The 12,412-nt window shown below is 38.4% G+C and overlaps 1 protein-coding gene across 5 annotated transcripts in view; it reads right to left on the bottom strand.

The window, feature by feature from the left end:
• The window catches only part of KHDRBS2 (KH RNA binding domain containing, signal transduction associated 2), a 773,482-nt gene that overhangs the window by 461,796 nt on the left and 299,274 nt on the right, over nt 1-12,412 (bottom strand). For all 5 annotated transcript variants that reach the window (XR_013221832.1, XR_013221831.1, XM_077289991.1 and 2 more), the window contains one exon: nt 3,879-3,995. Coding sequence is in view for 3 of the 5 variants with exons in the window: in XM_077289991.1 (XP_077146106.1) it covers nt 3,879-3,995 (117 nt within the window). In the remaining 2 variants the exon portion in view is untranslated. The remainder of the gene's footprint in view (nt 1-3,878; nt 3,996-12,412) is intronic.

Below are 12,412 nucleotides of genomic sequence, written 5' to 3'. Positions count from 1 at the left end.
ATTCAGCACAGTGAGTGCTGCTATATATATTCTGGAATGTTTTCTTCTAAGGTGTAATATATCCACAATAAGGCATATGATGAAGCACAACACATTTATTTTTCTGATGGATGAGAGCCTGTAATATACAATTTAAGGGTTTTGGATAATTTTCTAATAAATATTTCCTACTTTTTTCTGGCACAAAATTAATAATTTTTACTTAATGGTAGCTTTGGCTGAAAATAAAAAAAAATAAAAAAAGCAGAAAATGAATAAACAAAAAAGCATCTTAGCAGCCAAGGTTATATTCATACATATTCTGTTAAAGTCTCAACGTATGTTAAGCTTTTAATAGGTGAATAATCATAGCTTAGTTGGTATATTCATATGATTTTTTTTTAGATGTAAGTCTCTTGTGTACAGATAACAAGGAACACTGTGTCATGGAACTAGATGGGAAAATGTTTTACAGTGTATTACACCTTTAAATCTTTTTTAGCACATTGATCCCACAGAGGTTTCTAAAGGATAAAAAATGAAAATCTTTATCAAAGATTTTCTAATCCAATCATACAAAGCAAGCTGAAAAAAATGCAGTGCTTTTCTTGTTTGCTGGCTGATTCTTCACACATCTGCTCAAGGAAGCATAGCCGGTAGAAATATCAGCCAGTGGATTAATTTGACCCATTCCGAGTCAAGAGTTGTTAGAGGGTGTATGTGAAACTACAGAAGCGGAAAGTAAGATAGTGACAAGTAAACTCATCCAAACCTTCAATGTACAGACAAAAGTTTATTGCAGTATTTTTTTTTTATTGTGGACTACTACATATGATTATACAAGAACAGAGAAGTATCAAAGATTGTTTTCAATAGGATAAGTGCGTGTACTGGCATTACAAAAGGTAAAAGTGTAGAGGTGTTACACACTCTGTGCAAAATTATTAGGCAAGTAAGTATTTTGGCCTTATCATTATTTTTATGCAGATTTTCCAACTACAAGCTGTATAAACTTGAATGCTAATTGGACAAAGTAGATCATGTGACATGTATTTGTGCAATGAGGTGGAATGTGACCCTTTATCAAAGAGTGCAGAATTATTAGGCAGCTTGTTTTCCTCAGGTAAAATATGCCAAAAAAGAGATTTACTTGATTCTGAAAAGACTGTTAAAGAGGGATTCAGAACTCTGAAAATTGCTAATTTATTGGGGAGAGATCACAGATAATATAACAGTTTTGCTGCAAATAGTCAAAGGGGTTGCAAAAAGATTTGAAAAGAATCAAACGTGAAGCGACCAGGATCCCATTATCCTCTAGAGTTTACATATTCTTGAACTGCAACCTCCCTGGAGTGTCGAGAAGTACAAGGTGTTCGGTGCTCAGAGACATGGACAAGGTAAGGAAGGCCACATTTTTGGCAGTTAAAGTGCATCTTTTTTTTCTCAACACATTTTTTGAGACCCTGTTGACTATTTGCAACAAAAGTTTTGATGGTTCTGTGATTATATATATGATCATACCCACATATCTTCCACATATCTTAGTAATCTCAAGAGTCCTGCATCCCTCTGTAAGACTTCTAACAATTTTTGACTTTTTCAGAGTCAGCAAAATCTCTTTTTTGCCCCATTTTACCTAAGGAAAATAAGCTGTCTAGTATTTTTGCACACCTTGATAAAGGGTGTTGTATCCTTAGGCCTCACCCTCCCTCATTACCCAAATGCATATCACCTGATCGGCTTCATCCAATAAGAATTCAAGCACATATAGTTTAGAGTAGGAAAATGCATACAAATGTTGATATAGAAAAATACTGCAATGCACAATAATTCTGAACACAGTGTAGCAGTAATTTTTTCAATGACTGGCCCGTAAAAGGTCTATTAAACTTCAATAGGAACTAGATGGGCATTTCCTGAAGGAAATACATGGTGCTTGAACAGCGCTGCCAGCTTTACAGCAGCACTATTCACACACGGGACCAGGGGGGCCACTTACTTTTCCACACCCGGGACCAGGGGAGCACTTACTTTTCCGCACCCGGGACCGGGGCGCACTTACTTTTGCGCACGGGGCCGGGGGCGCACTTACTTTTGCACACGGGGCCGGGGGCGCACTTACTTTTGCACACGGGGCCGGGGGCGCACTTACTTTTGCACACGGGGCCGGGGGCGCACTTACTTTTGCACACGGGGCCGGGGGCGCACTTACTTTTGCACACGGGGCCGTGGGCGCACTTACTTTTGCACACGGGGCCGGGGGCGCACTTACTTTTGCACACGGGGCCGGGGGCGCACTTACTTTTGCACACGGGGCCGGGGGCGCACTTACTTTTGCACACGGGGCCGGGGGCGCACTTACCTTTGCACACGGGGCCAGGGGCGCACTTACTTTTGCACACGGGGCCGGGGGCGCACTTACTTTTGCACACGGGGCCGGGGGCGCACTTACTTTTGCACACGGGGCCGGGGGCGCACTTACTTTTGCACACGGGGCCGGGGGCGCACTTACTTTTGCACACGGGGCCGGGGGCGCACTTACTTTTGCACACGGGGCCGGGGGCGCACTTACTTTTGCACACGGGGCCGGGGGCGCACTTACTTTTGCACACGGGGCCGGGGGCGCACTTAGTTTTGCACACGGGGCCGGGGGCGCACTTACTTTTGCACACGGGGCCGGGGGCGCACTTACTTTTGCACACGGGGCCGGGGGCGCACTTACTTTTGCACACGGGGCCGGGGGGGCACTTACTTTTCACACACGGGGCCAGGGGGGCAGTTACTTTTCACACACGGGGCCGGGGGGGCACTTACTTTTCACACACGGGGCCGGGGGGGCACTTACTTTTCACACACGGGGCCGGGGGGGCACTTACTTTTCACACACGCGACGAGAGGGTGTCATAGTCACTTTATTCTGATGTTTGACTTTGATAAATGATCATGTCCTAAAATGGACACCGTACATTTGCATAGCTGCCATCTTTGGAAGGTCAAGTTGGGGGTAATGGAAAGTTTGCCATTATTTCCTATGGGAATTTTTTTTTTTTTAAATGCGATTTAAATAAAATCTACATATCGGATCGACTATAAAAGTCATAGCACACCTGTCCCCACCGAGGCCTTCGAAACGCCGCCTGAACGGGGTCTCTGCGCCGAGCGGTTCGGGCCGCATTAATTGCGGAAAACACGGAGAAGAATAATAATAAAATATAAGAAATCGGATTACAATATGTTGCTTGAACCTAGGAGGGTTCAAGCACCATAATTATGTAAATAGTTAAAGGATTTGTTGTCTTGGCATACAATATTGGATCAGTAGGGGTCCAACACCCAAGAGCTGTTATTTGCTCCAGGGTTGGCCAGATGTTATCACAGAATGGAGCTGGGTAGCATGTACTGGTCTCTGCTGAGCATTACAGACAAAGAAGTTGTATGGGTAACTGGTATGTATCACCTCTCAGAAGTGATTTAAAAAAACCCTGTAAATTTAAGCTATGCATACAGATGAGTAGACCACTTTGCGTCCAGAAACAGGAACTGGTCGCATTTAATTACCCGCCAGTATCTCAGGTTCAGTTTTTGATTGGCCAGGCAAGCAAGATGTCATCTAAGGCCAGCAAATCAAATGCAGCACCGGGGAACCTGAAAGCTCAAGAAATTCACATAGTTCCTGTCCACTGCTAGAAAGCTCTGACTTGGATTGTTGATCAAGGTTGCACAAAGCAATCCTTCCATTTCTATTAAATATGTTTAAAACTGTTTTTTGGGGAGGTGGATATTGATGTAGCTCCATATAGCTTCATTTTACTAAGGAAAGCAATGAAAAAATGAATACGGTACATAATTTTTTAAAGATATTTTACAATGTTTCATATATTGAATTTAACTTAACTTACCTTTGCCTTATCCCTCATTGACCCTTTCCCAAGGATAGACATTTTTGCACCAGTTTCTTCTTGTAATCTTTTTAAAGAATTTCCTCTCGGACCAAGTAACTTCCCCACGAAATTAAACTGAAAAAAAAGAATAGAAAATAGGTTATTTCAGAGGTTCCTGTACGAATGTTCTTCTCTTAGTCCGCAGAGTGTTTCCCTCATCCCCTTGTTACAAGACCAGCAATTTAGAAATTATATGTCTACCATCTTTTTTGCTGTATTCTCTCAGGCTTTGCCCTCCATTGAACTGAATGCAAAAAAATAAGACACAGTAAGTGTGGATTCCATGATATTTACTCATACCTTTTCACACTTTACTCCCCTTTCTTCATGAGCATCTTAACTTTCCTACAACATGTGGCTCTCCTCTAAAACTATAACTCCCAGCATTCACTGAGAAAAAGTTTACCCCTGCCGTACAAATCACAATCTGAGTACTGTTCAACAAAAATACATAACAATTAGACTTTCATTTGGCTCAACTCGCAATAACAATAATGTAAAGAACAATAAAATACATGATCTCAAAATAGGTTTCTTTTTCTTCACTTATCTAATTTTCTTTGTTTTTATAAAACAATCATAGTTTACCACTGGTGGAAGCAAAAATAAATAAAATAACGTTTGTCTTTTAGGACCAAGACAGCATTTTCAGAAAAAAAAATGATGTGGTCTATGACATAGTAGAGATGAGCAAATATATATAATATATATATTTAATATAAATATATATTTGTACTCAAACTTTACAAAAATTCACATTTCCTAAAATGTGAAATTTCTTTGTCATTGGCTATATGCCATATTCATCAACATTAACAGAAATAAACACTTGAAATAGATCACTGTTTGTAATGATTCTGTATAATTCATGACTTTTACTATTTGTATTGAAGAACTGAAATAAATTAACTTTTTGATGATATTCTAATTTTGTGAGAAGCACCTGTATAACCAGGGATTCACTTGGAAGTGTGATTCCTTTTTCCCATGCAGGGTCAGTAGTTTTTTTTACCTTCAAAAAAATGAAATGTAAATTTACAAGTGTTTTTGTTTGCTCAAGTTGTCCTTGTTATATACTGAATTTTCTTCAAATATCTAAAACTTTTAAAGAGCAAGTATGCATATTTACATGTGTGCTGTATAGGTGAATTCCCAACAATCAGGTTAATAACTGATCCTCAATGTCCTGCAGAAGTATTCTACAGAGATACGCTATTTCTGTAATAGTTGTACAATAGACATTCATAGAGTTTTGTGAATGCTTTGCAAGACTCCTTGTTTTTTCTTAATGCGAAAAAAACAAATTTGTAAAAAACAAATATTTTTTTTTGTTGTGTCACCATTTTTCGAGACCCATAACATTTTCATTTTTTGATCAATGGAGATGTGTGAGGGCTTATGTTTTGCATGGCAAACCATTTTTATTTTTACCATTTTGTATATAACTATTTTTATTGGCTCCTACTGCATTTTTTTCAATACTGCAGAGATCAAAAAGAAACACAAATGTAGTTTTTTTTTCAATTCTTTTCTGTTTACGGTGTTTACCTACCTAGTTGATTAATTTTATATTCTATTAGAATGGACTTTATGGATGTGGTTATACCACATGAATATTTTTTCAATATCTTAATTTTAAATGGGGGACAAAAGAGATTATTCAAATTTTTACATATTTTTAACTTTTTTTTTTTACTTTCTACTTTTTAGTATATTTGTTAATTCCCTTAAAGGACTTGAATCTGCAATCGTCAGACTTCAGTATTGCTGTACATTAGCAAAACTCATGATCTCCTTTGAAGCCAAGCAACAGGCTGGGTTTCAATGGAGATTTGTGATGGCAGGCACAGGGGTCTTCAACAAAGCCTCAGCTTCCATAACAGCTAATAAGCCAATAGGCACCTAGAATGACACGACCCATGCTGGCTATGGTTAAATTATAACTGTAACATAGACATCCACTACATGTAGTGGAAATAAGGGTTAGACCATTACAAAAGAGGATCCCTTACTGTAAGAGCAGAGAGACTATAGAGTGCTCAGCAAAGTTAAAGTTTAAAAATGGTCCAGGGTGCTTTTCTTAAAGGGGCTTTCTCAAGCTCTTTCTTCAGGAGAAGACTCCTTTCCAGCCTCACAGCTTCCCTGCTTCTGTACATTCCTGAAAACTGACAGTTCAAATCAGCACTGCTAGTCCTTACTGTTCACCCTTTAGAAAAGGATTTTTAGTAAGATGTAAATCACGCAATTTAATATGCTTATAAACACTTTGCAATTTTTGTCATTTAGGAAGATGAGACAACCCCTTCAAGTGCAATAGCAAGTTTTGGGTACTAGATGAACAGGCAATGGGTTTTATTCAGCTTTTTGTTTGAATTGACAAATTTGTAGTGAAAAAAGAAAGATGAGAAAAATCTTTTTGGGATTTCAATGTTCATCTGTATCAATATTGCCTAACATTTCAAACCAGGTGGACTTGTGCTGATTTATGGCCTAGAAATTATTTTTTACTATAGATAAATAATGTGAGCACTACTATCTTTGGCATTAGTGTTAATATAAAACCCCAACGTTCAACTGTTAAATTATTACATATTTTGTATTATATTGTTCTTAAACTTTTCTTAGAAAATGTGTTTTATTATTCTACTGAAAAGAAACAAATTAAAGTAATAAATCAGTAAACTCCCTAACACCTTTCAGATACGTTGACTGTTACTCAGCACAGAAAATGTTCCAAATATAAAATAAAAGCAGAAAATAAAAGTCAATGTCCTTGCTCAACATATTAAAAGTAAAATATTACAATTTCAAAGGGTTATGTATTTTATGAAATCAGATTAAAAAAAACAATGCACAAATGTAAGGTCTGTGGTTCATGGCATGAAATGATCTAATTATATATGGCTTGTGCATTAAGAATAGCGGGTGGCAGCCAAAATAAGAGCCATACTACTGTCTAAAGAGGTTTTAAACAAAAGCAATTCTGTGAGATGTTAGCTGAACATATAAAGGTGAACAAGATAAAAGTAAGACTAAGTAGGGGAGATCTATGCACAGCACGCATACAGTTAATTATTTATACACCTGCCAGCAACAATGGCACAAAAGAATAGATGTTCAAAGCTAAAGGGGGTAACTCTTCTCACAAAGCAGCATTAAAGCAAGATTTAATGACAAAAGAATAATGAAAATATCAGCAAGAAAAGGTCAAAGTTAAAAAAAGAAAATCTCTACAACAAAGCCTATGAAAATTACAAAATAATGTAACGATTCTAATAACTATTATCTAGATTATGTTACACCTATTCATGATATAAAAACAAGATACATAATAATGAGGTCAAGTTTATAACTCTGTCACAAATGGCTCTATACGGTCCAAGTAAAAAAGTGAAAAAAATGCATAAATATCTTGTATTCATTTTAACAAATTTTTTGTCCCCACATTGCTGCCAGAGATAATGTAGAATGGGGAAAAGTAAGGGAGATGCCCGTATAAACAGAGCAAGATTGGAATGCAGTGCAAGGACTGGACGAGCGTGAAAACTGCATAAAAATATTTTACGCTGTCATGCTCGGGTAGGGAGAGCCACCGGTCAGTCAATGCACTGCAGTCCGATCTCGGTCCAATTTATTCAGCTGTGTGACTGCGTCCTCAGAAACACAAATCACCAAAGCATGCTTTATTCAGACTTTCAGTCAGACAAGAATTCTGGGAATTGTTATTAATAAAATCTGCAGAATTAATACTGGAGTTCTTTCAATATATGTACAAAATACATAAGAAAATATACTAAGAAGCTGTTCAACAGTTTGAGTACATTATTACCTAGATTTTGTATTTGTTCATTTGTTCTTTCATTAATTTTTCTCCATTTATTTTAGTTTTTACTATATGCACTTTTTTTGTCATTGTAACTATTTCATCCCCATATACAGATCACAAATAACAGTTCTGTAATGGTAATGGCCCATTATGTCAAGGTCAGAGAAGACACAAATAGTCTGCTTAGAATTACACAAGATGTGAGAAAGTTATCACAGCGGCTCTTGCTTGGTGATAAATTTGGCTCAAATTAAGATTATTTAGTCTAACTTTACAATACTTACTGGCTTACTTTTGTCCAGTTTGTTTTTTGGACCAAAATATTGGTGCATTATGGCACATCTTATTTCACAGCGCCTATCCACCAAGCCATGCCACCAGTCCGGTAAGCACAAAAAAGTCTAAATGCTTAAAAAATTTAACTTATTTGAATTATAGTTCATTTTTAATCATAAATCTGCAAATTCTGTCTATTTTCTATTTGTCATATTTGTCAAGCACATCTGTAAATCTAATCTACATGCTATTATTAATGAGGTCACAAGGCCCCTAGCAACTGTCCAAATGCAGAAGCAACATAAGTTGGAGTTTCAGAAATGCCACCAGATCTTAATGATTTAGTCGCCCAAGTGCATTCAGTGTGGCAGAACATTCCTCAGACAATTAATAACCTAACTGATAATGTTCCAAGATGTGTGTGTGTTTGATTCTGCCAGTGAAAGTCAGATACTGAAATATTGGTGACTTTTTCATCATTTGCATATAATTGTCATGTCTACTGATCCTGTGATTCCCATAATTCCTTGACTTTTCCTTTCTCGTTTTGGAATTTCAATGTTGAGTATACTTCTATTCCATTTAGACTTTAGTACTATCTTTGCATAAAAATAAATAAAAAAAACCTTGTGTGCACAGGGCTATACATCTGCGGATCCTAAGAAACATTTTGTGCATATTAACTCTTAAAATGTAACTTCTGATCATACAAGTGAATGGGGCTGAGATGCAATACTATGTAAAGCCCGTGAGCAGGAGAGCCACTGTTTCTTTTAAACCAGACCACTTTTTAATATCATAAAAATCATCTTTGTCCTCAAGAATGGAAGGAATTTTAATTATATTTTTTACTGCTCGTCACTCGTCACTCACTGGTAACTGTCTATCAAGGATGGTCGGTCTTGTAGACAAGGAGCGTGGACTTGAAAGATCTTTGCTATAGAACCTTCATGCAAATTCTGTGCTGAAGAAGCAAAGGTGCCTTTGCTAGCAGTGACAGTGACAGTGACTCCTCCATGCCATTGGTCTAAACTGCCAAATATCAGGATCACACCACCACTTGTAAGCAGGAGGACAGGAGGAGGTTGGGGAGCGGTATGCTCCTGAAAAACCAAGAGGAGAACAACCCTCTAAAATTGATGCTTAACAATCTTATAGTAAATCTTACAAAATCCCTATTATATGTAGCCCATGTAATAAAAAATGGCTTCAGATTGCTAGACCAGGGGATACTTGTGCAAAGCAGCATTGCAGTCATAAAGGAGACCCCCAGTGGAGGACCCTCCCACCTTTGTTGTCCATGTATTCCAAGAGAGCATATGGTCAGGGTCTGATTTCACGAGTCAAACCCTTCACGACAAAAAGTAATATAGCAACCTTTCCGGAACATTGAATGTTTATGTAGTTAAGGAACACAGTTCAATGTCCGTTGATTTTTTCTATTTCACTTTTATAATATTGTTAATGCTCACATAATAAGAAAACATAATTGCATCATGATTTCCGATGGATAAGAAAACATACACATTTATCCATTAACAAGCTCTGAACTATTTTCAAAGTAATAACAAAGTCTCAGCGTTGAGTGTATTTCATATATTTTACAGCTAAATGTTTTGTGTCATATTATGCTATAAGCTATAAAACACATTTCCCTTTGCACCTGTAAAAGGTTTGAAAGTGCTGTGGCTTGAAATGCCAAATGACATACTTTAAAAGCAATCAATATTTTTCCCATTTGCTACTAAGAAAGAAACATGCCAATCTGTCATTTCTAGCTGGTTGATATGTAAGTTGTGTATGTGCTTTTAAAATTATCTTCATCTTTTAGACCTACACGGAGCAATATCTTGCATTACACTGTAGGCAGATTGCAGTCCCAAGTGACTTGCAAAGTACAGGCAATCAATGTGATAGAGCCCACTTCTAGAATATTCCGCTTCTCACCAAACACGAAAAGAGCTGTAAATAAAGTCTAGAGTAACACACAACAGTCATTTCCTGGAATAAATAGCTATACTGAATAGTCAAAATATATGGATTTAACAGTAGCAGTGATTTACTCATGTATGTTTTCTAAAGCTGGAAGAACCGTAACCCTTTTAGTTCCTAAATGCAAGTTAATTAAAAAACACTTGCATGAACATGTTTATATGCTAAACCGGTATAAATCTGTTTGTTCTATAGTGCAGGTGTGATATTATACTTACCGATTGCCGCCTTCCCCAGTCTCCAGCGCCACTCTGGTCTAATTCATAGTCTGCTATTCCGACTTGCTGGATCACACTGGGGTTTATGTGTGAGATGGAAGTCACTTTGGGTTGGGAAAGTAAGGCCACAGCAAGCCTATTTCATAATGAGCCGTGGCGTTCCCTACGCCTAAAATTGTACTCCAATCAGAGACAGTACGTTTTCTGGTGTGGCGCACAAAGGATCTTAATGAATCACGATCGTCTGACTCCTACATCAAGACCAGTGAGAAGATTGCCAGTCTTGATGAATTGACTTACCACGTTTTCACATTAGTCCCCAGCCAGCTGCATCATAATGGACAGAGCATGGGAAGGATAAGGTGGGACAGTGCCTGCCCACCAACTTCATCAAAAGTCATGCCAATTTAGTAGTGTAACTTACACCAAAAATGTTATTCCAGTTCCTGACTGCACTAGCATTTCTGGCGAGGCATACAGAGGCGCACGCCATTGAGAAGATTCAAACTTTTCCAGGAGAAATAACTGAGGAATAGAAGAAGAGCACAAAGCTCCCACATTACTAAACATGTCAGGAAAGGTGACAGGTCCTCTTAAAAGTGATGATTGCTGTTAAGAAGCTTTCAGCTTAAAGGGAAGCAGTCATCAGAAAATGACCTAATGCTTAAATCAGGTGTTATATAAACTAACACTTGATTTAAACATTAGGTCATTTTCTAATGACAGCTTTCCTTTCTGCTGAAAGCATCTTAACAGCAATCATCACCTCTAAGATGATATATATTAATTTATTTATTTTATTTTTCATTTTGCCAATTTTTTTTACATATCACTATCTGTACTAAAGATAAAAAATGGAGCTCTTGCAATGGAACTTTCTTAACCTTTTTTTTTTATGCCTAATGAGCTTGTGCAAAGCCCATTGTGAAAGGAGGAGGAGAGGTGGAAGGCTAGAAATCACCAATTGTGATTGGTGGATCCTGTGTTATCAACTGTGTATAGAGGTGTTAGCTGTCATAATCCTGTCTTTAATAAGGAACCTACTGAAAACTCTTCCTAGGACAGAGTATGAGTAATAGCAAGATTTTTTTTAATAAAGATAATTATATGAAAAAAATAATTGAATTTTTTAAATAAATATACCGTATATACTCGAGTATAAGCCGAGATTTTCAGCCCATTTTTTTAGGCTGAAAGTACCCCTCTTGGCTTATACTCGAGTCATTCCCAGGGGGTCGGCGGGGGAGGGAGAGCAGCGGCTGTCACTTCATACTCACCTGCTCCCGGCGCAGTCCCTGCTTCTCCAATACGATGGTCTCCGGGCACCGCAGCTCTTCCTGTGTTCAGCGGTCACGTGGTACCGCTCATTAAAGTAATGAATATGGACACGACTCCACTCCCGTAGGAGTGGAGCGCATATTCATTACTTTAATGAGCAGTTCGAGTGACCGCTCAACATAGGAACAAGCTGCCGGCCCGGGACGACAGAGAAGCAGGGACCGCGCTGGGAGGCTAAGTATAACGGGTGAGGGTGAGTATTGCGATATTCACCTGTCCCCGTTCCACCGCCGGGCTCCATCTTCCACGTCCTCTGGCTGTGACATTCAGGTCAGAGGCGCAATGATGTAGTTAGTGCGCACTGCCCTCTGCCTGAACAGTCAGAGAGCAGGGAGACAGAGTTGTGCATGGCGGTAGAACGAGGACAGATGAATATCGCAAGTGCCGGGGGCCTGAGCGACAAGAGGTGAGTTTTTTTTTTTACATCGCAGCAGCAACAGCATATGGTGCATAATCTATGGAGCATCTAATGGGGCCATCAAACTTTATGCAGGGTTGTATGGGGCATAATCTATGGAGCAACTTACGGGGCCATCATCCTTTATGCAGGATTGTATGGGGCATAATCTATGGAGCATCTTATGGTGCCATCAACCTTTATGCAGCATTATATGAGGCATAATCTATGTAGCATCTTATGGGGCCCTCATTAACCTTTTGTGCAGCATTATATGGGGCATATTTTATTGTGGAGCACCTTATAGGGCCCATCATGAACTTTATGGAGCATTATATAGGGCTCCTGATTCAATATGGATATTCAAAAACACTTAACCTACTGATGTCTCAATTAATTTTACTTTTATTGGTATCTATTTTTATTTTTGAAATTTACCAGTAGC

Source organism: Ranitomeya variabilis, chromosome 2, assembly GCF_051348905.1.
Source record: "Ranitomeya variabilis isolate aRanVar5 chromosome 2, aRanVar5.hap1, whole genome shotgun sequence".
Taxonomy (NCBI): Eukaryota; Metazoa; Chordata; class Amphibia; order Anura; family Dendrobatidae; genus Ranitomeya; species Ranitomeya variabilis.
Note: the sequence above shows the minus strand (reverse complement) of the source record. Positions and strands in the feature narration are given on the sequence as shown.